This window comes from Medicago sativa, chromosome 4 (assembly GCF_051527215.1).
Source record: "Medicago sativa cultivar Bolivia chromosome 4, Bolivia_mono, whole genome shotgun sequence".
NCBI classification, from domain to species: Eukaryota; Viridiplantae; Streptophyta; class Magnoliopsida; order Fabales; family Fabaceae; genus Medicago; species Medicago sativa.
The window spans coordinates 50,869,073-50,892,925 of NC_140752.1; the positions used below are offsets into that span (position 1 = coordinate 50,869,073).

At 33.8% G+C, this 23,853-nt stretch overlaps 2 protein-coding genes and 1 pseudogene across 3 annotated transcripts; 2 read left to right on the forward strand and 1 right to left on the reverse strand.

Moving 5' to 3' along the window:
* The first annotated feature begins 5,142 nt into the window (after positions 1-5,142).
* Positions 5,143-6,218, forward strand: LOC146929649 (uncharacterized; annotated as a pseudogene).
* A 3,450-nt stretch (positions 6,219-9,668) lies between these two features.
* On the forward strand, positions 9,669-15,801 carry LOC146929650 (formin-like protein 3). 2 transcript variants are annotated; one of them, XM_085701450.1, is made up of 7 exons: positions 9,669-10,346; positions 11,173-11,830; positions 12,388-12,865; positions 13,233-13,426; positions 13,821-14,056; positions 14,492-15,393; positions 15,533-15,801. In XM_085701450.1, the coding sequence occupies exons 1-6, from the start codon at positions 10,206-10,208 to the stop codon at positions 15,383-15,385; spliced, it is 2,601 nt and encodes an 866-aa protein (XP_085557576.1). In that variant the 5' UTR covers positions 9,669-10,205; the 3' UTR covers positions 15,386-15,393; positions 15,533-15,801. The 2 variants fall into 2 exon arrangements, with proteins under 2 accessions (XP_085557576.1, XP_085557575.1); XM_085701449.1 differs by having other exon boundaries at positions 9,670-10,346; positions 15,536-15,801.
* A 226-nt stretch (positions 15,802-16,027) lies between these two features.
* On the reverse strand, positions 16,028-17,544 carry LOC146929651 (protein VASCULATURE COMPLEXITY AND CONNECTIVITY-like). Its single transcript, XM_085701451.1, has 3 exons — positions 17,144-17,544; positions 16,812-17,017; positions 16,028-16,355 (listed from the first exon to the last, which is right to left on the reverse strand). Exons 1-3 carry the CDS (start codon positions 17,240-17,242, stop codon positions 16,178-16,180), a joined length of 483 nt encoding a protein of 160 aa, XP_085557577.1. The 5' UTR covers positions 17,243-17,544; the 3' UTR covers positions 16,028-16,177.
* Positions 17,545-23,853: the final 6,309 nt, after the last annotated feature.

Sequence of the window (23,853 nt, forward strand, 5' to 3'; positions counted from 1 at the left end):
GATTGAATGATTCTTGATGGAAAACAACTAAGAGAAATGATGCAAGCTTTCTTCTTTTGATCTTCTCATCTTAGGGTTTTGGTTTGAGCATAGAAACACTAGAATATCACTTCCTTTGGTACAAGGTGAGTTCCTAGTTAGTTAACCTTCCTTTGATTTGAGTTTTCTTAGTGAGGAAGTTATGTTTTGTGCCAAATTTTATTAGTTTTATTTTTGGTACCCTAAGCCTAATCTTGATGATTACTTGTTAAATTTTCCATGGAATATGTTTAGTATTGTTTTTATATGTTGCTGGATGTTTTGGTGCATTGCAGGAACCATTAGAATGAGTTTTGGGTCAAAAATTGCAAAATCAGCACCACAGACCCGAAGAAACTCGCTATTAGCGAAATTATTTCGCTAATAGCGAAATTTTGCCAAGAAACTCGCCCCAGGGTCGCTAATAGCGAAACCCTCTATTTTGGCCAGCATGCTTTTTGGCTTGTTGGCTTAATGTAGGGTCGGTGGTGCGTTCCGAGGTCTTTCTTTCATCGTATTATAACTTTATAACCCTAAAACTACATCTAGGCAATGCACATAACATCAAACGATTCTTGAATCAAAGATCATGGCAAACTTAACATAATTTATCAAGAATGGCATAAGAGAATTTTACTTGAATCATGATGGGTTAGAGATGAAATAGACATGGGAGGAAACATAGAGCCTCGACATAGTTGTCGAGAATAGAACATCATTTTAGAACATAGTTATGATGAGTTTTGATGCGATTAGTTTATTCTATTCACTATGTTAGTATAATAAAGACGTAGTTGTCGTGCTGCTTGTGATTCACATTAGGTTGATCTCAAGGGGTTTTCATTAGGTGAAACAGGACAGACTTCACATGAAGGGCCCGTACGACATAGAGGGAGTACCGTTGTTACCTTAGATATGTTTTCATCGGTTAGATAGGGATTGTGCTCGGGTTTACTCCACCTTGGGGCTTTCCGTAAAATTGATTTCAGATAGTGTATTTTTCAACGCTAACCCTAACTTAATGAATATGATTATGTATGTTAATATGTTAGACTTGAGTAAACTATGAAGGTTACCGACGACGGGTTTAGGTTTTCTTGTTCGTTCGGTATAGAGACGTGTCATGAATGTTAGCTTTGGCCTTGATACAATAGAGTATCTTGGTATAGCGATCTTAGTTTCCCCTTGATCGCCTTGACATGAAAGATGATAGTGAAGCCTTTTTATACGATGATCCTAAGACGGTTCTAGCATGCACTACCGTCTAGGTAAGCTTGCCCACACACGTATAATCAACCGTCAGGTTATAAAGTAGACACGTGATAACCGTAGGTTTTCCCCAAGGTTGTCACTAGCCTAGGGATTAGATAGAACTCACTGAGACATTATGTCTCATCCCTCTCCTTATTTGTTCAGGTTCACAGGTCTCTAGTGGAAAAGGTAAAGAAAAAGCTTTGGATTGATCGTGTTGCGTGGAACCAACTTGGTGTTGGAATAGTTGATGCATATGTTATATTATGAGATGTCTTGTTATGAACATGTGTAACTAGACTTGTTTGGCAAACTTTGGTGTGTAATAATGTAACATATGACTTTGGATGTCGTTGTATCTAAACTCTCGACATGATGTCGTTTCTGTATTGTATTATTAATGTATCCAGTTATCAGTTTTAGCGCACATTTGAATATTCTAGACACTTTCAAATTGGGCGTTACATTTAGAAGCAAATTCAATACTTCTTTGGATAGGAATGATAGTTCCTCTATCAATTTCATGACCCAAAAATCTAATTCTAGTCTGGAATAATTTCATTTTTGGGGTAGAAACAACTAACCCACTACGTTTGATAACATCTTTAAAAAAATTTAAATGTTTAAAATGTTGATCTATAGTTTTAGGAAAGATTAAAACATCATCAATGTAGACAATTATAAATTCAGAGTATGAATTAAATATATCATTCATAATATTTTGAAATTCAGAAGGGGCATTTTTAAGCCCAAAAGGCAAGACAATCCACTCAAAGTGTCCAAAGGGGACAGTAAAAGCAGTTTTATATTTGTCAGATTCTTTAATTTGAATATGCCAATACCCAGATTTCATATCAAATTTTGAAAATATTAGGGCAGTAGATAATCTATCTAACAAATCCTTTTTGTTAGGAATTGGATATCTAATCCATTTTAACACCTTATTAAGAGGTTTATAGTTTATAACTAATCTGGGAACTCCACGTTCCTTTTCAGCAGCATTGTTGACATAAAAGGCAGTACAACTCCAAGGAAATTTAGAATTTCTAATCAGTCCTTTATCTAAGAGACTTTGAATCTTTTTTTACATAAATAAAGATATTCTTGATTCATCTGAGCCGGTCTGGCTTTAGTAGGGATTTGATTTTCATTAAAATTATCCTCATAAGGTAAAGAAATAACATGTTTATTCCTATCCCAAAAAGAATTGGGTATATCATTACAAATTTCATTACGAAATTGAAGTTCTAAAGACTTAATTTGTCTTTTAATTTCTTCTTTATCAAGCTGATCATTGATATTTAAAAAACTAATTTCTTCTTTGATAAAACATAATTGTTTTTCTTTTTTAAGAAGAAGGTCTTTAACTTCATTTAACGTCCTAGTGTGAGGATCAGAAATAAATTCAAAAATAATTTTTTGATTATTAATAAAGGTAGTAATTCCCCTTTGATCAATATTAGTAATAGGCATAATATTATGCAAAAAAGGAGTTCCTAATATAATTCTATGAGTTAAATTTTTAACTAAAATGAAATGAGTAGGTAAACAAATATTTTGGTTACAAATATAAGTATTAGAAAGTTTGTAATTAACTTGGAGTTTATATCCACCAGCTTGGGTAAGAGATTGAGTAGTTTTAGAAAAATATTTAGTAGGGATAATCCCTTCTTGAATGCAGTTAAGATCTGCACCACTATCAACTAAAGCAATCTCATTTTTTAAAACAAAATTTTTATTAACAACTAAAGTGATTTTTATGAACCATTTTTGAGAAGTGACCCTATGCAAAAGATTTAAATAGGTCTCACTAGAACTCGAAGGGATATCAGGGATATCTTCATTAGAGTTACCTACTTCTTTAACTTTGGAATTTTCCAAAATACTGATTCTATGGGATAATATATTATTATCCTTTTTGATCTGAGATATCTCAGATTTTAAGAGATTTATTTCTCTTTTTAAATCAGTGGTAGAGACAGGTGTTTCTCTAATATTAGATTCTTGAAATCTAGATAAAACTTCACTAATTTTATAAGGAGCCTCTATGATTTGGGGAGCTTCCTTTTTAGAATTATCTTATAAATTATATCATTTTTCTTTTCAGATTATTATCTGAAATAGATTCTAAAGGTTTTTAAGCTTCATCATGTTCAGTAGTGAGAACATTTAGGCCATTCATTTCGACAATTGATTTCCAGTAATCAATTTCATCACTACATTGACAATTATTATTGTCTGAAGAAGATCTTTCTTCATCTGAAGATGATTCATTAATAACTTCTATATTATCATCAGAAATATCTGATTCAGAGTCAAAATTAATTAAAAGAACTTTTTCTAATTGGGTACGAAGATTTTCATCCTCAATTTCATTTAGGGCTTTTTTAGTCCAATATTGGTTAGCATAATGCCCAACTTTTCCACATTTGTGGCAAGTAATATTAAGCTTATTAGCTTTTCTTTTCCTATCGGATTTAGAAATTTTTTCTCTAGGTCTATTCTTAGAATAATCTTTTCTGCGCTTTTTCTTATTAGAATACTTGTGAGAATTTCTCTGACTTTTATTAGTTTTATCTTTAAGAAGTTTTCCTTTGTCCTTAGTCTTATTACTAGGAGGCTTTCCCAGATCAAAAGCAAATTGTTCACATAATTCACCTAATTGGTGTTTTTCAGTCAGCTTTTGTTTTTTCAATTGGGTTTTTAGTTTTATGTCATTACATAAAGCTAAACCTTCTTGAATACAAGTATTAGTAATTTGACCGGCTCAGATGAATCAAGAATATCTTGATTTATGTAAAAAAGAGATTCAAAGTCTCTTAGATAAAGGACTGATTAGAAATTCTAAATCTCCTTGGAGTTGTACTGCCTATTATGTCAACAATGCTGCTAAAAAGGAACGTGGAGTTCCCAGATTAGTTATAAACTATAAACCTCTTAATAAGGTGTTAAAAAGGATTAGATATCCAATTTCTAACAAAAAGGATTTGTTAGATAGATTATCTACTGCCCTAATATTTTCAAAATTTGATATGAAATCTGGGTATTGGCAGATTCAGATTAAAGAATCTGACAGATATAAAACTGCTTTTACAGTCCCCTTTGGACACTTTGAGTGGATTGTCTTGCCGTTTGGGCTTAAAAATGCCCCTTCTAAATTTCAAAATATTATGAATGATATATTTAATTCATACTCTGAATTTATAATTGTCTACATTGATGATGTTTTAGTCTTTTCTAAAACTATAGATCAACATTTTAAACATTTAATTTTTTTTAAAGATGTTATCAAACATAGTGGGTTAGTTGTTTCTGCCCCAAAAATAAAATTATTCCAGACTAGAATTAGATTTCTGGGTCATGAAATTGATAGAGGAACTATCATTCCTATCCAAAGAAGTATTGAATTTACTTCTAAATTTCCTGATATCATTATAGACAAAAAACAATTACAAAGATTCTTAGGTAGCCTAAATTATATTTCAAACTACTATGAATATTTGTCTAAAGATACAACTATTTTATATAATTGATTAAGGACTAATCCTAAACCTTGGACAGATGAACATACTCATGCTGTTCAAAGAATAAAGAACAAAGTAAAATGTTTACCTTTAGCCAATCCTAAATATTTTAAGATTGTTGAAACTGATGCTTCTAATTTAGGTTATGGAGGAATTCTTAAACAAGTAATTCCTGACAATAACAAAGAAGTATTAGTTCGTTTTACCCCTAGAAAGTGGAATTCCACTCAATCCAAATATTCTACTATTAAGAAAGAAATGCTTTCTATAATAAATTGTATTTCTAAATTTCAAAGTGACTTGTTAAATCAAAAGTTCTTGCTTAGAATTGATTGTAGTTCTGCTAAATCAATTATTGAAAAAGATGTTAAAAGTCTGGTTGCAAAACAAATTTTTGCAGGATGGCAAGCACAATTATCTGCTTTTGAATTTGATATTCAATATATTAAAGGTGAAAATAATTCCCTTGCTGATTACTTAACTCGTGAATTTTTGAAGGGTAAATGGCAACCCCTTATAAGGGCAGAGGTCGTGGTCAATATGACCATGGTCGTGGATATGGGAGTAACAATATGTTACCTCAACCAGAGTCAAACATTCCTCTAATAGGGGATTGGACAACTGTGAAATACAATAAAGAAAGGCAACTGCCTTTGCATCCTAAAAAGGATGAAGCATCTTCTTCATATTCTACAAATAAGATAATATCTTATAAACAAGTTGCAGTTGAGGAATCTCCTCAAGAGCGGGTTTCTGAATTTTTTGAAAATCTTGTCACGGAAACCATCATGTATATTGATGAAGAGGATTTATCTTTAACCAATAATGATGGGTGGTCAATAAAAGCAATATCTTGAATCTAGAGGATATCCTGGACTTTTTGGAAAATCTAGACCAAATCTAGAAATATTATTGACAGTTACTGAATCAGTAACCATTACCCACCATTACCAAAATAATAACCCCGAAAGTTTTATAAACTTTTCAAAATGTCATGTCAACAAAATTTTGTTGCCAAAAGAATGGGGTCTTAATCCAAATGGAGAAAAGGCTATAAAAATTGTTGAAGGTAAATATATTTACTTCAATTATTGGGATTATATCCAAGCTTTTACTCAACCTTTCTATTATCAGAACCCTAAGAATAAACATTCGTGGTTCTTCTCTATTAATCCTGAAATAGTTGAAAAACCAATACCAAATTGATTTTATGATTGGTGGCTAAAATTTGGACCATCACTTGAGATTTTGCCAGAAAGTATACAAAATTTGTATACTTCTTGGTGTGATAAAAGTCCTTTAATTACAAAGGTAGCCTCGTGTAAAATGATTACTGGACAATGTCCATGTCTATTTTTTAGTAAATTTCAGATCCCTTGGATTTGGAGATGGTCAATTAATATCTCTAAAGATAAGAATAATATTCCCGTGTTACATAGGAACTTCTTCTACAAATGGTGGATTAAAATGAGTCCCGAAGATATTAAAACAATAGCTTTAAATATTACTAATACTATTAAAATAGATGAAACAAAAAATGAAAGGGAGCAAAGCTCTCAAAACTTCTCTATAGATGAAGTAAAAAATTATTATCAAAGAAAATATCCTCAAGAAACTGAAGATCAAATTATGATCAGAGTTTTAGATTATATGAAGAAACAATTTTTTGGTTCCTTTCCTTCAAAGGCAGCTTCTAATGAAGATAGATTGTCTACTTCGTCCTTAGAATCAAAAGATTTTGAAGAAGATATTGCAGGAGAATCACAGCCTGTAGAACCTACATTTGAAGATATTGGAATTCCATGATAGCACATGTAACCAAATAATGGGGGAAAACTAAGTCACCAAAGTATATCATCAAGGACAAATCTAGTGTCGTTCTTAGAAAGAATCTTTCTTTGGACAAAAATGTCATTATCCGTGTCATTTTCCGCTTTAGCTTTAGTCATTATCAGCTTTACCTTTAGCTTTTTCTTTTGCTTTTGCTTTTTGAATTTTGTAAAAGTTTTTTGTCATCATTGTGAAAGTGACGATGGGGCCCACAGCACACCCGGCTTAAACAGTGATTTTATCGTTTTGTAATAATTAGGTTAACTAGCTACCGGAATAAACAGTAGCCTTTTACCGGTTCAAATAGTGAACCATAATTCCCTATATAAGGGAGGTTAGTCTTCATTCGAAGGCACGCGTTTCTTTTCTCAGTTTAGAATTTCTTTTTGTAATCTCTCATCTTTTTATATAAAAGTTTCTTTGTATATTTATAACTTGCTTACTGCTTCCGCTTCCTTTCACTTTTGTTGCTTACTGCTTCCGCTTCCTTTCAATTTTGGTATCATCGCCTTTAATATCCTTGACAATTCAGGTACACTCTTTTCTCTAATTTTAATGACAATTAGAGGCTAAACTTTTGTTATGGTTTAGTCAAATACTCAGTTGAAACTAAATATTAAAGAAATTTTTATGCTTAGATTACCTTTTTAATTAAACAAAACAAATTTTGGGACTACTCTGGTGTTCTTGTTTTCGACCACACCTCTTTTTCCTGAGGAGGAAATATTTAGGAAAGGTCATTTTAAACTCGAATTTTTGCCATAAATAGTTTGAAGACTTTGTTTTGGGAGAAATCCTTCTATCCCTTCGGGTTGATAGTCAAACAGTAATGTTTACAAAGACTTTTAGAAAGTTTTTATTGTTTGATTTACTTGGTAATAAAAGCATAAGAAAGCCTTGTATATTTTGTATTCACTTAGTATTTTGACTAACCATAACACTGTTTGCCTAATTTAATTATGGAAGATCCTGAGCAAGATCAGAATCAGAATAGTCTGATGAAAAATCAAGAATTAATCGAATATCCAAAAAATTTGGAAAAATTGAATAAATGGGTTATCCCATCTGTTCCTTCAAAACAAATTTATAAAGTTGGAATGTTCGACATAATGTCTAGATTTGCAGTTAAGACTATAGAACAAACGGTTCAAGTTTCTGATAATACTCAGACTATATATTTATTAAAGAAAAAAGATTTAGAATCTTTTAAAGAATATAATTTTATTCATGTTGGCTTAATACAAATTGCTATTAAACCTTTAACTCTGCTTGGATTAAATACTAGTCTTATGGCATATGTCAGAGATGGTAGATGTAATAATTTCAAACAATCTCTTGCTGCTGTTATTGAAACCAGCCTTTGTCATGGCCCGGTTTATTTTGAAATAGCTCCTAACCTAAGCCTATCTTTAACTGATAAGCATTTATTTAATGCTTTGCAAATGAATATTCATATGAATGGTTATAATTTCAAAAAAGGCAGTGAAATAATGGCTGTTTGTTATAGAGTTTATTACAAAGTTTTAAACACCTTAAATCCTAAAGCTTCTCTGAGGAGTTTATTTTGAGTTTTTTGAGGGAGGGAAAAAATATAGGAAAAATATTAAATAAATAGGAAAAATAGGAAAAAGTATTTTGAGTTGAATTTATGACATTATTTTATAATATTAGTTAATTAATTAAATTATATTAAAAAAATAGGAAAAATATTGGGCACTAAAGAAAATCCTAATTTGACTTTATATAAAGAATATTGTGTTTGGATCTCACATTTTTCTTCCAATAAAAGCAAAAAGACGACGAATATGTTAGTGTCTCCTTCAAAAGAAAAAAAGAATATGTTAGTGTCTGTCTTGACACTGATAATATGTTTATGTGAACTTTTATTTGTTTTATTTTATTTTACTTGTAACAGGATTATGTGAACTTTCAATTACCACCTTGAGGATAAGTGTTTGTGCAAGACCAATGAAATGTAATGAGTTAAGAAAAAGAAAATGTTATTTGTCTAGAAAAATAGCATCGAATTTTTCAAGACACACAACTTGACGAGTTTTAATTGCATGATTTATTTGTTCACTTCCTATTTTTCAGCCACATCTCCTTGAATTGTGGCAAATAGGGCATTGTGATTGACTGCTCTTTATTCTTGAAGAATTCTTGATATAATTTTTCTAGAGATATATCATTGCTCGAAAAGGAAAACGCTATCTAAGTTGCATTATATATTTTAGATGATGATTCATTGCTTTCTAGAAGATCTAAATAGATCTTTTACAATGAATGTTAGTTTGTTAAGAATATGTCAATTTGTAGATCGTAGTGAATGTAATAATCATCAAAGAAATGAATGAAAAAATTATTAGTTTTAGTATATCCTCTCATCCATTAATAAAACATCTAAAACGGTGGTTCATCACCTCACCCCTCATCATCAATCAATTAATTAAAAGGAACAAGAACTCAAAAGAGCTTCTACATGCATGATTTTTTTTTTTTCTTTTCATTGAGAAAACATAAGAGAATTGAGGGTTTACATAAAAAGAATAATAAAAGTCAGAGTTATGTACAAATAAAAAGTTATGAAGATTTGTTCAAAAATAACAAGTTCAATATTTATAAAGATAGTATAACTCATTGGTAGAGACATACATTATTATATGTAGGAATCGGTGTTCGAACCCCAGACACCCCACTTATTCACCTTAAAAAAAGATGAATTCTAACTATTAGACAAAAAAAATCATTTTTTTTCTTCTAGGGATCGGTGTTCGAACCCCAAACACCCCACTTATTCACCTTAAAAAAAGATGAATTCTAACTATTAGACAAAAAAAATTATTTTTTTTCTTCTAATCGACAATATAATTTGACCAAAGAAATAATTTAGAATTATAAGTTAAGTGCAAGGGCCATAAATAAAAAAAGAAACAAATGTTATGAAAGCATGGTAAAAACACAAGTTTTGGGGGGTAGGAAAGCAAAATAAGGTTCCAAGACATGGGTGTCCCCACATTGTCCTCCCCATGTCCCTTTTAAGAATTTTTTCAATGCATATCGTTGTTTTTCTCTCTCCTCTGATGCCCCCCTCCCTCCAAACCCAGCACATCATACAAACTTTCGAATTGTTTCAATTTCTCAACAACACAACACAACACAAATTCTTGATTCAACTCCTATTGTAAATCAATAATTCCTACAAATATTACAACAACAAAAATATTAATTAAGAAAACCCTTGTTTTGTTAATACCACCTTTGCATGAATTGGTTTTCATCTCCCACGTAACGTTTGTAGCGTTACATTATATATAAAATATCAAATATCAAATATTCATATCTATTGTTGTTCTTAATCTTTCCCTATCATTATTATTGTATTGTATCAACATTATTGCAACAAGAATTTTTAGTTTCTAAGATCCCGTGAGATTTGCAACTTCGTGGGATTTTGGAAATTTAAAAGTTTGGATATTGTTGTACACATATATACGGGTTTTTTGAAAATTAAAGGAATTAAAAAAGTTCAATGAGACATGAACAAGGAATTATTGGGTTGGGTTGGTGAATTTAGAAGCAATAATGGAATTGACAAGAACCGGTTGTGCGGTTATTTATGTCATCCTCCTTTGTGCTTTGGCTCAAGGGGGCTCAGAGGGGAAGGAAGATGAGCTTTGTATAGAAGATGCATCTTTTTTATCTTTCATTATTTATGGAAAACAGGTACATTTATGTATTTCATAGGTTTTTCTTTTATATTAATCCACCGCAAATTCATCGGAAAAAAAAATCACCGTAGTTAGGGCTTTTGACCCCAACAGGCATCGAACGATGTTATTGATGATATCCACGGCTTAGGCTCTTTAGATATGCTATGAGACTAATCATTGACCCTTCGGCGGGACTTTTTTTTATTATTCTCCACACGAGTTAGGTTACCTCTCAAATGGCCAACTTTAGGAAGCAAACTTGGTTTCTTTTCTTATGAGAGAGTCATGTTATACCGACCTTCTCAATACCATACTGGTTGTATTGTATATCAGATTTGTAATTAGCATTCTAAATGGATATTGCGAATTTCATCATGTTATATTCTTATGTTTGATTTTACTAGTTGTTATTGGCTAATTTCCTGGGTGCAAATCAAGTCTGGTTGATAATTCTGTGTATTTGTTTGTGCTTTATAAATCTTAAAAGTGTATTCAACTGACTTAGTGTACCTCATATATGTTATGTGATGCTTAGGTTGTAATGACTAATTTAGGTTCTTTCCGGAGAGGTTTTGAACTCCGTCTCTTGAGATTATTTGACCAAGGATGTTGAGTAGCTGTTTGTATAAGTAATTGTGAAATTTGCTTTAATTTACGATGTCTTTGTTTCTTAATGCATGCTTAAAATAAATGATGAAACATGACAGTGATAGAATAAAATTCCAAGTAAACTTTGGTACATATACACATAGAAATTTGTCAAAGGGAATCATGGGACATATTAGTTAATTTTTTTGAGGTATATTGAATAGTGCCATTCTCTCATTTGGTTGATACAGGCAGAGAATGTGTGGAAACGTTGCAGGAAAGAATTGATAGAGGAGAACAATGATGTGGAAAGAAGCAGTGACAAGCTTTATTCTTCAAGATACTTGCTAACCAAACATTCTAGAAACGATCATCATCGTCGTCGTCGTCATGGAACAAATTCAATTGCCGAGTCACCACGTGATTATTTATCTAATATATCACCAATGTCACCGAGTCCTAGTGCTAATGGTCCATCCCCTAGGCATTCATTGGTATCGCCAATTCATCTATCAACACCAGCAAGTTCTTCATCACCGTCACCTACTCCTGCTCCGAGTACTCATCCACCAACACTGGCAAGTTCTTCGTCACCATCACCTACTCCTGTTCCGAGTACTGGAGTTGAGTTTTTACCACTCACTCCAGATAAGTCTGGGCCGTCTCCACCTCCACCGCATCAACCGGTTAATCCTTTTCAAATTTTTAAACCTATAACAAGTGCTCCAACTCCTTCACCTTCTTTTAACAATCAACACAGAAGGAAGGAAGCAATTATTTTGGCTGCATGTATATCAGGAATCATAATCTTGATAGCATTTGCGCTTTGTTATCGCGAGGCTAAAAGCAGTAAAGTTAAAAAAGATGACGGACCTTTGCTCGTATTAACCTCGAATGATTATTCTGGAGGTATGTTTATATATGTTCATGTTTTTTACGTTGGCCTAGTATATATACATCAAATTAGTCCCAAAATTGTTAAATATTGAGGATCAATCTGATTGTTAACTTCATGGACAAATTCGGAAAGTTGGCAAAGTTAGGACAAATTCGGAAAGTTGGCAAAGTTAGGACTAAAATAACAGATGATTTACAATTTCTGTTATTTTATTCGAAGGACTAACTGAACAATGTTGTACAATTCCAGATCTCAAAATGGTTATTCACTTATTGAATAACCATTTTGATCTTTGGATATGTAAAATGATGTCACTATAGATCCTGAAAGCGTCGTAATTACAAAACATATTTCCACATGTGTTTTCGATAGTTGGTTTGATGTTGGAATGTGTATTTCTTTAGTTAATTTGTTTCTCAAGTGTGTCTTTTGTCAGTTAGTTTAGTCCTTGAAATTACTAAACAGAAGACACATTCAAGATATCTTTATAATAATTTCGATATATTTAGAAACTATAGTAATAGAATCTCACATATTTATAAGCAACATATTTTACTTATTATTTCAGGTCCACAGAAGGTTGTCCATATGGGAAATGCTAATACAGAAGAATCTGGTGTTACTATTAACAAAGGAAAGAATCCATCTATTGTTGGAAATTCGTCGATGAAGGCCGGAGATAATAACAATATATCGCTAGTTGAAACAGCAACAACATCAGGAGAAATGGGAGAACAAATAGCAGGAACTTCTTCCGGAAAACCTGCCCCTCCACCCCCTGGTCCACCTCCACTTCCTCCTCCACGACCACCTCCTCTTGCGCCTCGTCCTCCACCGCCACCAAAAGGCGGTCATCCACCACCTGCTCCTCCCAAGCCAATGGCTGGTAAAAACCAAGTTACGCCTCATGGACCACTAAATCAAGGAAGTTCAGATGAAGGTGGTGATGCTCCAAAGCCTAAACTAAAGCCATTTTTCTGGGACAAGGTTAATGCAAAACCTGATCAATCAATGGTGTGGCATGAGATCAATGCAGGGTCATTTGTGTAAGAATACTAACTCTGTCGAATACCAAAATTTCAGTAAAACACAGACATGTTTGGATTGACTTGTTTGAGCTGATTTGTTGACGCAAACACTTGTGATACTGTATGGAAAAACTTACGGAAACAGCTTATGAATCTGTCTATTAGCTGTTTTCCTCTTATTTCTCAAGCTCTTCGGGATAGCTTATGAAAGAAACTTATAGCTTACAAAAAAAACTCTCACTTTATTTTATCTTTTTGTTATAAAATTAACTTATACATAAGCACTTAATTACATGATAAGCTGTTATACTATTAGCGTTCAATCAAACTATTTATCCAAACATGTCTCAATAACGTTGCACTAACCTTTATGACTACTTATCAGGTTCAATGAAGAAATGATGGAGTCTTTATTTGGCACCAACCAGAACAAAAACGAACGTAGAAAAGATTCACCTTCTGTAGATACTTCTGTACAATATATTCAGATTATTGACCCAAAGAAAGCACAGAATTTATCAATTCTTTTGCGTGCTCTGAATGTGACAACAGCAGAAGTTATTGATGCACTTAATGAAGGTAACATGATATACTTTCACTACGATAAATAATATTTTGATGAGTATGTTAGGTTCATATTGGAGTTAGATTCATAAAGTTGTTCCTCTGGTTCTAAATTGCGGTTGCGGTTGGTTACACAGTGAACCTTAATGGTGCAGCAAAATCGAGATAAATGCTGGCGATGCAGCCGTGATTGCAATCGCAGAGACCTCTAAAATCGTTATATTGCAGCTGCAACTGCAGCAATTGTGGCTGCGGACCGCAATTTAAAACTATACCACGAAACAGTCAATTTTAAAACTATAGTACTAGAAAAATTCAAAAACATGTATATCTTTTTACCATTTCCCTGGGATTAAGATTTGCAAATTTCAAGCCCAAACTCATTACGGAGTATAATTGATTGAAACAGGTAACGAGATTCCTGCGGAGCTTATCCAAACGTTGTTGAAAATGGCACCGACACAAGAAGAGGAACTGAAACTGAGGTTATTCTCTGGAGAACTATCTCAACTAGGCCCAGCAGAGAGGTTTCTCAAAGTATTGGTTGACATTCCATTCGCTTTCAAACGTCTTGAAACTCTCATGTTCATGTTTATTCTTCGAGAAGAGGCCTCAAGCATCAGGGAATCCTTCGCAACATTAGAGGTAATCAGTCAAACTTTAATTTGAATCATAATGTTTGTACTCTTATGCAAAACTATTTTAAGGATTATGATTGCAATAGTATATCATCAAACATAATTTACGATGGGATGTATCCTAAATGAGGCAAGTCATTGTACAAATCTTTTCTAACAAAGAAGGAGACATGAAAAGCAAAAGGTCCTAAACAAATTTCAATATATTACTTGTACCATAGTTTTTTAAATTGCAGTCAATAACCACAATTCGGCTGCAATATAAAAGTTTTAGAGGTCTCTTCATTGGTCGCATTTGTATGCATTTTTACGTGATATCAAACTTCGCAGCATAACTGCAGCTGCGAAGTAACCACAATTCAGAACCATGCACTTATAATTAAGGTGCTGTAAACATATGAATATGATTATGGTTAATCATTCCATTTCATCGAAATGACAGGTTGCTTGTGACGAACTGAGAAAAAGCAGGTTGTTCTTAAAACTGCTTGAAGCAGTACTCAAAACCGGCAACCGCATGAATGACGGAACCTACCGTGGAGGCGCTCAAGCATTCAGACTCGACACACTTTTAAAACTTTCCGACGTAAAAGGAACAGACGGAAAGACAACGCTATTACACTTTGTGGTTCAAGAAATTATACGTTCAGAAGGAATAAGAGCAGTGAGAACCGAAAGAGCAAGCAGAAGCGTTTCAAGCATAGGAACAGTGGATGTCGATTATGAAAACGAAGATTCAGAAGAACACTATCGTAGCCTTGGACTTCAAGTAGTTTCAAGCTTAAGCAATGAACTTGAAGATGTTAAAAAAGCAGCATTAATAGACGGTGATGCATTGAGTAGCGCGGTTTCAAAACTCGGTCACTCGTTGATTAAGACTCAGGAGTTTTTGAACACTGATCTTAAGAATTTGGAAGAAGACAGTGAGTTTCAAAGTTGTGTAGAAAAGTTTATGGAACATGCGAAAGGTGAGGTGACGTGGCTTGTTGAGGAAGAAAAGAAGATAATGTTGTTGGTTAAGAGTACGGCGGATTATTTTCATGGGAATGCAGGGAAAGATGAAGGGTTGCGTTTGTTTTTGATTGTGCGTGACTTCTTGATAATATTGGATAAGGTTTGTAAAGAGGTTAAAGAAGCTGCATTGAAGTCTATGAAGGGTTCTTGGAAGAAAGAGGCTCCGTCAGTGGTGGTGCCATCTTCTCCGGATACACGTCATCATCCAGAGTCACCACAGCCGCCGCCGCCTTCTGATCTTCATAGGCGATTGTTTCCGGCTATTGCGGATCGGAGAGTAGATTATTCTAGCTCTGATGATGATGATGAGGATAACTTTTAGTCATGAATGTAAGTGATTTTGTTACGAAAGGAAGAAGTAATCAGCAATTCTTGCATCATACATATTGTGTTTATGGTTGATAATCAATCAAAATTATATAAAAAAAAACTATTTTAATATTATTTTAAACTTTTGATTGGTTATTAGCAGCTATAAATCTGTGAAGAAAAGGAAGCTACTGATGCAAAATTGAAGAGGTGCTTGAACATGATTCTTCTGATATGTTATGCATGTGAAACTTGTATTGATCCTAAATTGATGAGGGATATGGCAATGGAGTAGCAATATAGTATTACAAATGTAAAATTGGTATATATGTGATGTAATGTAACATATTATGCTACTGGTATGAGACTGAGAAGGTGAACAGTAGGTTTTACTAATGCTATGTATTCTCTGGTTTGGTTGTTGGTCTAGTCATCTTGTTCTTAGGCCATTCCTCTATTTATTGTTACTTTCCAAAGAAAAAAAAAATACACAAATGTGTTCTATAAATTGCCTTTGATTTCTGTATCTAAGGAAGTGTACTAAAATATACTCCATCTGATCACATTTATAAGCAAAAAACTATTTTTTAGGTTTATTGAATACCTAATGTATTTAGTCTATAAATGTGACCGGATGAAGTAGTAACAAAGAGAATTAACAGTAAATCATAGTAGATTATCCTTGGCCCAATTACAACAAAAGTTCCATTAACATATTATCTAACACTACAATATTGCAAGTCACACTCCAAAAGCACTAAAAACATGAACAAGTGAATTCTAGTTGTTATCATCTTGCAAAATACTAATCCATGGAGGCAGTGGTAACAATGTAATATATGACAGAGAAGAGACCATGAACAAAACATGAAATTCCACCAATGGACAGAAAGTGATGGTGTGAGAAACCACAAGAATCCTTTGACCTGTTGTTTGACATAGCCCCTATCACCAGCATGGACAATCCAACAGCCACTACAACCCTGATCAACAACACAATCAAAAGGGAAATTAGATATTTAGTGAATGATTATTTGGATCTAAAATTACATATATTGTATCAGTTACATTTAGTTATTGGATCAAAATACATTTAGGTGTTATAATTTATTATGAACTCCCCAATTAAAAAAAGTACTATTTGAGTAATTCTTTAATTTAACATACATGTATGTTTCTGAATAAAACTATGGTACGTAGTCTAATAGGTCAGCTTAGTAGAGTTTGCAAAGTACAAATTATTTGAAGGTTTAAAACCAAATAATCTTCAAATTACAAGGACGAAATCCAAATAAAATATTTTACAGGGGAAAACCGGAAATGACCTATATTACAGAGCTAAAACACTATTAACTCAAAAAAAAAAAAAAAAGTATAGCAAAGATACCTAACTAGTTTTGTTATTCCAAAGCAGGACAGGAGAGGCAGAGATATATTACCAGGTTAAAATAAGGCAAAGTACTGAGAGTTGTCTATGGGAGGAAGCCTTCTCAAATTCCTGTTGAGAACAAACACAATTGCATCCACCTAACAAATTGGCTAAAACATGTGATAGTCCCAATAGCACTGCTGCACCCAACCCCAACATGAAGGCATCATGACTTGGTTCTCTACACTCAAATATCCACACCTTCAAATGCTTAACCTGTTTTGTTGAAAATAAAAAAGTACTATTGAAGTTTTACATAGATACCTTGTTATTAATTATTTCAGAACAAAAAATTATAATATGTAAAATATATTCCAAAATGTTGGATTCAAGCATACATACCTTGTTTTGTGCTATTTCTGCCTCAAAGCCAAGAATACCAGCTGCAACATCCATGATAACAATTAGGAGACAAACAACAATGCCTCCTACTCTAGCCATTTTGTATTGAAAACACAAATATTTCTGGGATTTTCTTTCTGTTCTAGCTGGTTTAATTTGTTAACAAAGTTCTAAGATTAGAAACAGTGGAAAATATATGAAGTGGGACTGTGTTGGTATAAATAAGAGTATAAATAAAAGGTGATGATAATTATGAGACTTGGAGAGAAGTGGGTAAAAGCTTCTATCGTCTACACTGTGCAAATATTATATTTGCTTTATTATTTACTTTTGGTTCTTTTTCTCAATTCTTGGATTCCTTTGTCAGTAAAGCAAAGTACAAACCAGCTTAAATGTGAATCATTGACTGTTTGGTCTTTGACTTTGAGGTATGTCTTGTGGATAACTCGGTGATAACCAGCTGGTTTTTCAAGTTGCAATATTATATTTACGGGTCTAGCTAATAACTCTCCTAACAAGAGCATGATTTAAGGAAGAGTAGTGATACATAGACCACCTTAGGTGGCTGTACATCCACACACAATTGTGACATGTGTTCATGTGGTCCGCACACACACAAAAAACTCCTATTTATTGTCTCTCACACACTCTCATGTATGGGTGGTACAATGTTTGTATGGAGAAAAGAGTGTCTATCAAACATTATCCTTTAAGGAATCCACAAAAACAAATTTTGTTTTGAAAATGAAGGTGAGAAAAACAGAAAAGGAGGAATTAAATTTTAGAGAAGAGAACAATACAAACAATTATCTTGATTCACCCCACAATATGAGGTTAGTTCACCCCACTTGCACTTCCAAAGATTTCCCACTATATTCACACAATTACAATTACTTAGCCACACAAGTCTAAGATTTTCTGGTCTCACACAACAGGACTTTTACAATCAGAGTTTATAAATAAATTTGAATGTGTTTACACTTTAATACTCAAAGAGTGGTAAACTAATTTAATGCACAACAGACTTCTGACACTTAAGAAATTTTAAGATTAAAAGTTTGTAAGAATTTTTCTAATTGCTTGTGTGTTATAAAATTCAACAGAGTATTGACACAATTTAATTTCGTGAAGTCCCTCATATTCTTCAAACGCTCATGGTCCTTAAATAGGAGAAGAGAATATAATAGTGGTTTGAAAAAGTGCTAGAGAAGTAGTAATTCTTTCTTAAGAAGCTTATATTAAGTTTGAAAGTTTTGCCTCTAATGGATAATTTCGTTGAATTGTATTCGTTGTTTCCTTTGCTTCTTTTGAAATGATCCGTTGCACTTTTTTGTCATTTGAAAACCTTGTTTGTTTCTGCACGTGGTTAGAAGAAGACAAATTGGGTATCAGAACTTTGAAAGCAACGTCTCTTAGAAGAACACAAAACTGATCAGAGCCCATCAGAATTGACTATGACGTGTGCATCAGAGTGTTGACCAATGACGTGTCCTTCAGAGTGTTCTTTCATCAGAACTTGCTTCCATCAATCTATTTGGCTTCATGCAACTTCTGATCAGAGCTTTGAGATTTTGTTGATCTTACTTCAGATCATATTCTTAGTCTTCAGAGCTTTTTTTGAGTATCAAATGTTTTTCTTCTCAAACAGACTTTAAGATCAGACAAGAAACTGTCTCAGAAGTCACCACCCAAACAACTGTTGAACCTTTGTCAAAAGCCATACCATCAGAAGCCATTCCCACATCATCTGAACCAGCTTCTGAGAACATCAGGGTACAAGATGTTATGTCATAATCTCATCCAGACACAGTCGTCTTGTCATTCTCATAAGCATCAACGTCTCATTCTTCTCCAACCACACAAACAACCTACAACATTAACCATCCTCCTCATTTTCATTCAAACCCTAAATTAGAGGAAATCAACACAATCATCTATTGTAGAGTACATGAACTGTTTGCTAAAAGGCTCACAACATTTAGTATTGAATACTATGCAGCCAAATTTCTTAAGTCTTATAGTCTACTTTGTTTTGTATTTGTTTACACCTCTGATTGTATATTAAGTGTAAAACCAAACAATATTTTATTTGATTAAGTTAGATTGTGAGAAGTCTCTTTCAGTTGTGATTGAGCATTAAAAATCTCTTGCTTGTGTGCTTGAACATTGAAATTTTCTTTATTGTGTGCTTGATCATTTGTAATCTTAGTGATTATAGTGAAAATCCCTTGGAAGTTAAGGGGACTAGACTACTCTCGGTTTATGAGAGAAACTACTATAAATCTCTCTCTCCCTCTGTGTGTGTGTGTGCGCGCGCGCGCGTGCGTGTTGACCTTAACCATTCCATTCACAACTCTGCATCAGACTCTGAACATGATCTTTAAACTTTGATCAGCGGAAACACTTAGAAAAAGTTAAAAAAAAAGTCAATACAATTCAACCATCTTTTTATGTTTTTCTCACCTTGAGAAAGATGATTCCCAAGTTAGATACTCTATTAATTTGAATATATTTTTTTTTCCTTTTAATAAACTCGAAGCTTGATGTCTTTTAATATAAGTACTCAACTCATAAAAATAAGTTTGAAAGTACTTCATATGTCGGCTTCCCACTAGGATACTCTTATTCCTCTATGAATTTGTTTATAATAAAAATCAAATTATTCATTAATAAATTCATATCTTAAAATAAGTCACAAGGGCAAACAATTTCTAACGTCGGAATCTATCTTTTACGACATGTTTTCAGCCATGGTCAATTAAATGTAACTTTATCTTTTTTTTTTTTTTGAATGGCAAAATATTATATATATATATATATATATATATATATATATATATATATATATATATATATAGGGGTTTGCTAGAACACACACTAGTTTTTATGTGGGAGTGTTTTAGCAAGTTATAACTAAAAAGTTAATAAATACACCTTAAGGTGTATGTTGCTATAACACACCTTCTAACAAAAACTAGTGGGTGTGTTCTAGCAAATCCTATAGAGGTTTGCTAGGATACACTCACTTACTTTTTAGAAGGAGTATTTTAGCAAGTGAATAACTAAAAAGTGGTTAAATACACCCTAAGGTGTAGCTTTGCTAAAACACTCCCACATAAAAACTAGTGGGTGTGTTCTAGCAAATCCCATATATATATATATCACATGAGAATGGTAGTTATACGTGAGAATGATAGGAATAAATGGTGGCCATTAGATTAAAAGGAATGGTTAAGATTAAATCATTACTTAATGAGTCATACCTTACGTGACTATTCTCTCACTCAACTATCATCATTCACGCGCCTTATTCCTACACGCGTATCATTCCTTCCTTCAATGCCTATCAGTTATGTTTCTTCTCCCTTTCTTCAGGGTTGCTGTTCTAGACTTCTAGTTTTCATTCCTTCATCTAGCTTCCTTGTGATTTGTTCTGGTTTCTATGTTTCTCTCTCTCTCTCTTGCCATTCTTATTTTTAATATTTTGATTTTTTATTTTTTGGGATTTTGGGATTTTGTGTTGAAATTTTTTCATGTCAATTTCAATCTATTTTTTTTTCTAATTGCTTGACTTCTTTTTGGGATTTAGGGTTTGAATTTTTTTCTACTTCAATTTCAATATGTTGTATTCATCTGCAATCAATTAGGAATTGAAAAGGAGCAAATTAAGCAAGGTCTGGAAAAGTAAAATACTATAATAATGTTTTTTTAAGGAACTATAATAATGTTTAAATCTAAAGAAATATAATCGGATCTGAGTGGATATTGATTGAAGGGCCGAGGTTTCCATCCTGGCGACCCTCTTTGTGGTGAGAGGAAGGGGAACACGGTTGTAGCAAGGAGTTGGGAACGATGAAGAGTAAAAGGAAAAAAGTAGAAGACAGAACTGGAAATTAAAAGGAGTGAGAAACAAATGGCACATGACTTTAAGTAATGATTTAATCTTAACCATTCCTTTAAATCCAATGGCCACCATTTATTCCTATCATTCTCACATATAACTATCATTCTCATGTGATATGCCCCCTATATATATATATATATAAATATAAGGGGATTAAATCCCAAGTATTACACCCAAAAGAGAAAATAAAAACACCAAAAAAAACCCCAAAGAAAAACCACCAACACCCTCAAAATGTCGAATCCCCTAACAAAAGCTCTTCAAAGAACCAACACCACCAACAGTGGACAATTAAGCACCCAATAAAGATTTTGCTTCAAGACGCTCAGCTTCAACCACCACTCAAGTTCCGACCTATCGGAGGAGACATCACAACATCCTAAGAGACCTGAGTCACAAAACTTGCTCCCGACCTCGAATCAAAAGCGATCGGCCCACAAGACTCCCGACACAAGGCAAAAAGGCACTCCTCAACTCATGAACCACCAGAGCAGACACCTTAACCTGTCAAAAACCTCGACCCACCAAGAACCCGATGCCAAAATCCAAAGACAGAGAAAAGGCGGAATAGTCGCACAAAGCGAACCAGCTCGAACACAAACTCAAAACAAGCACCCAAATCATCCTGCATCACCACCACCCGAATAGACAGGCGCACGCCCTAACCCTCAACTAGACAACAACAAACCCACCACGATCCTTACGACGACGAACGATCCGGGAGTTGCGAATAAGGAGGATTGATCATGAAGGATATGCAGCCGTCGGCAACTGAGCGAGTAGGAAGGCTAAAGGTGCAACAAACGACTACTCCGTCAACATGAAGCATCTGCACACCTTGCTCTTTCGAGCGACAACAACCAAGCAACCTAATCCAAATCCAAGAGCAGGAGGCCTCCAGTGGCTAGGCTCCGAAGGAACGAAACAGCATTACCGACAAAACACTGCCCCAGCAACTATCAGAGGCCGACCTTGAGAAAGAAGTGAAACACCAAAAGCCTATGGGAGATCTAGAAAGCCTCGACCCTAACCCCTTGATGGAACACAACACCTAAAACACAAACACAACAAAACAAACATAGACAATACATAAAATCACCAAGAGGCTGAGGGAGATCTAAACAACCTCGACCCTAGACCCTAGAAAGAGCACAACACCTAAAACACAAACACATCAAAGCAAACACAATCAAAACAAAATTGCAGAGCAGTGAAACAGTAAAGGGCTGAGGGAGAACTAAAACAGCCTCGACCCTAGTCCCTTGACAGAACACATCCTCAACGCACAACCACAACACAACAAAACAAACAAACCGTTGGATCCAACACAAACAAACAACAACGAAGACGATCCAACAGACACGAACAAGACCAGCAACCTGCAAAAATAAAGGAAAAACACAAAGACCAACCAAAAATACGAATAATCGGAGCAGGAGGGAGAGACACAAAATCGGAGACGGAAAGACGGCACATCACTTGATCGCTGGACATCCAAGCGACGATGGTACAGTCATGAAAACGACATCGCACCACCACAAACCACCACCGCCACTAGATCCACCACCACAAACACCGCACAAAACCACCGGAAACCACCGCCAAACGCAACCAACACCGCCACGAACCCACCAACTCAGTCTTGAAGCAAAAATCTTTTTGATGAATATTTTAATGATAACAAACCTCGTGGAATAAATGATAAGTTTTATGAATGGTGATCTACTGATGTTTGCACTTGAGTTTTTGTTAAAAGAACAGGAATCACATAAGTGGATAAGCTAGAAGCCACCCACATTGATAAGTGCATCATATCTACTCAATATTGAAAGAATGAGTATATCATCAGTTGAAACAACAAGATCATATCTCCATGAAGATTCATAGATCAAGAATCATGATTGAAGAACTTGAATCATGCTGGAAGAACTTACATCACAAGCTGCACAAGAATGTGCTTGAAGTTATGTGACAAAACTCACATTGAGTTTTATGTTATATGATTTGAAGATCCACCATGGGTAAAGAAGATAAAAGGAAATATGCATACAAGTTAGGAAGATTCTCAGAACCTCCTCAAAGTATCACACTTCCAAAGCTTCTGAAGATAAGAAGTTCAGAGTTCAGAATGTTCATATGAACAGAGATCAGAATGTTCATATGAACAGAGATCAGAATGTTTATGTGAATGGAGTTAATCATGAACATTAACCCTGAATATATCCAGAAATAATAAAGGATTATTTCATGGATAAACAAGATTATTTAAAGTCATCAGTTACATGCAATAATGAACTAGATGCAAAGAAATATTCTTTTGGAATTCAAAGAAAGAATCATCTTGTTTGTCAAAACAAATGATCTTTCATTTATATGCTTCAAGTAGTTTTTGAAGGAAATAAATAAACAACCTTCATAAGGTTCAAAGTGTTGAAGGACATCAGAATGTTCAGCACAAAGTACAACCGTCAAAAAGGAAGGAGCCCAGAAGAAACATTCTGAAGTTCATATATATGAACCCAGAAGGAGTTCAGAAGGTTGTTCAGAAGGTTGCTCAGAAGGTTCATTAGAGCAAACCCATAAATTGATGTCCACACCAAGAACATGCGAGAACAGATGTGACATGAACATATCTTATGCAAACAATGATTTTGACTTTGGATCAAGAAATCATTAAAGGCATCTATGGTGATTAAAGGATTAATGGACTTTGATAGTTATTGGTATTTGTGCATTCTTGAGTGATTAACCAAGACACAAACAACGTTTAAATCATACCAAGACACAAGAAATCAAAGGACATTTG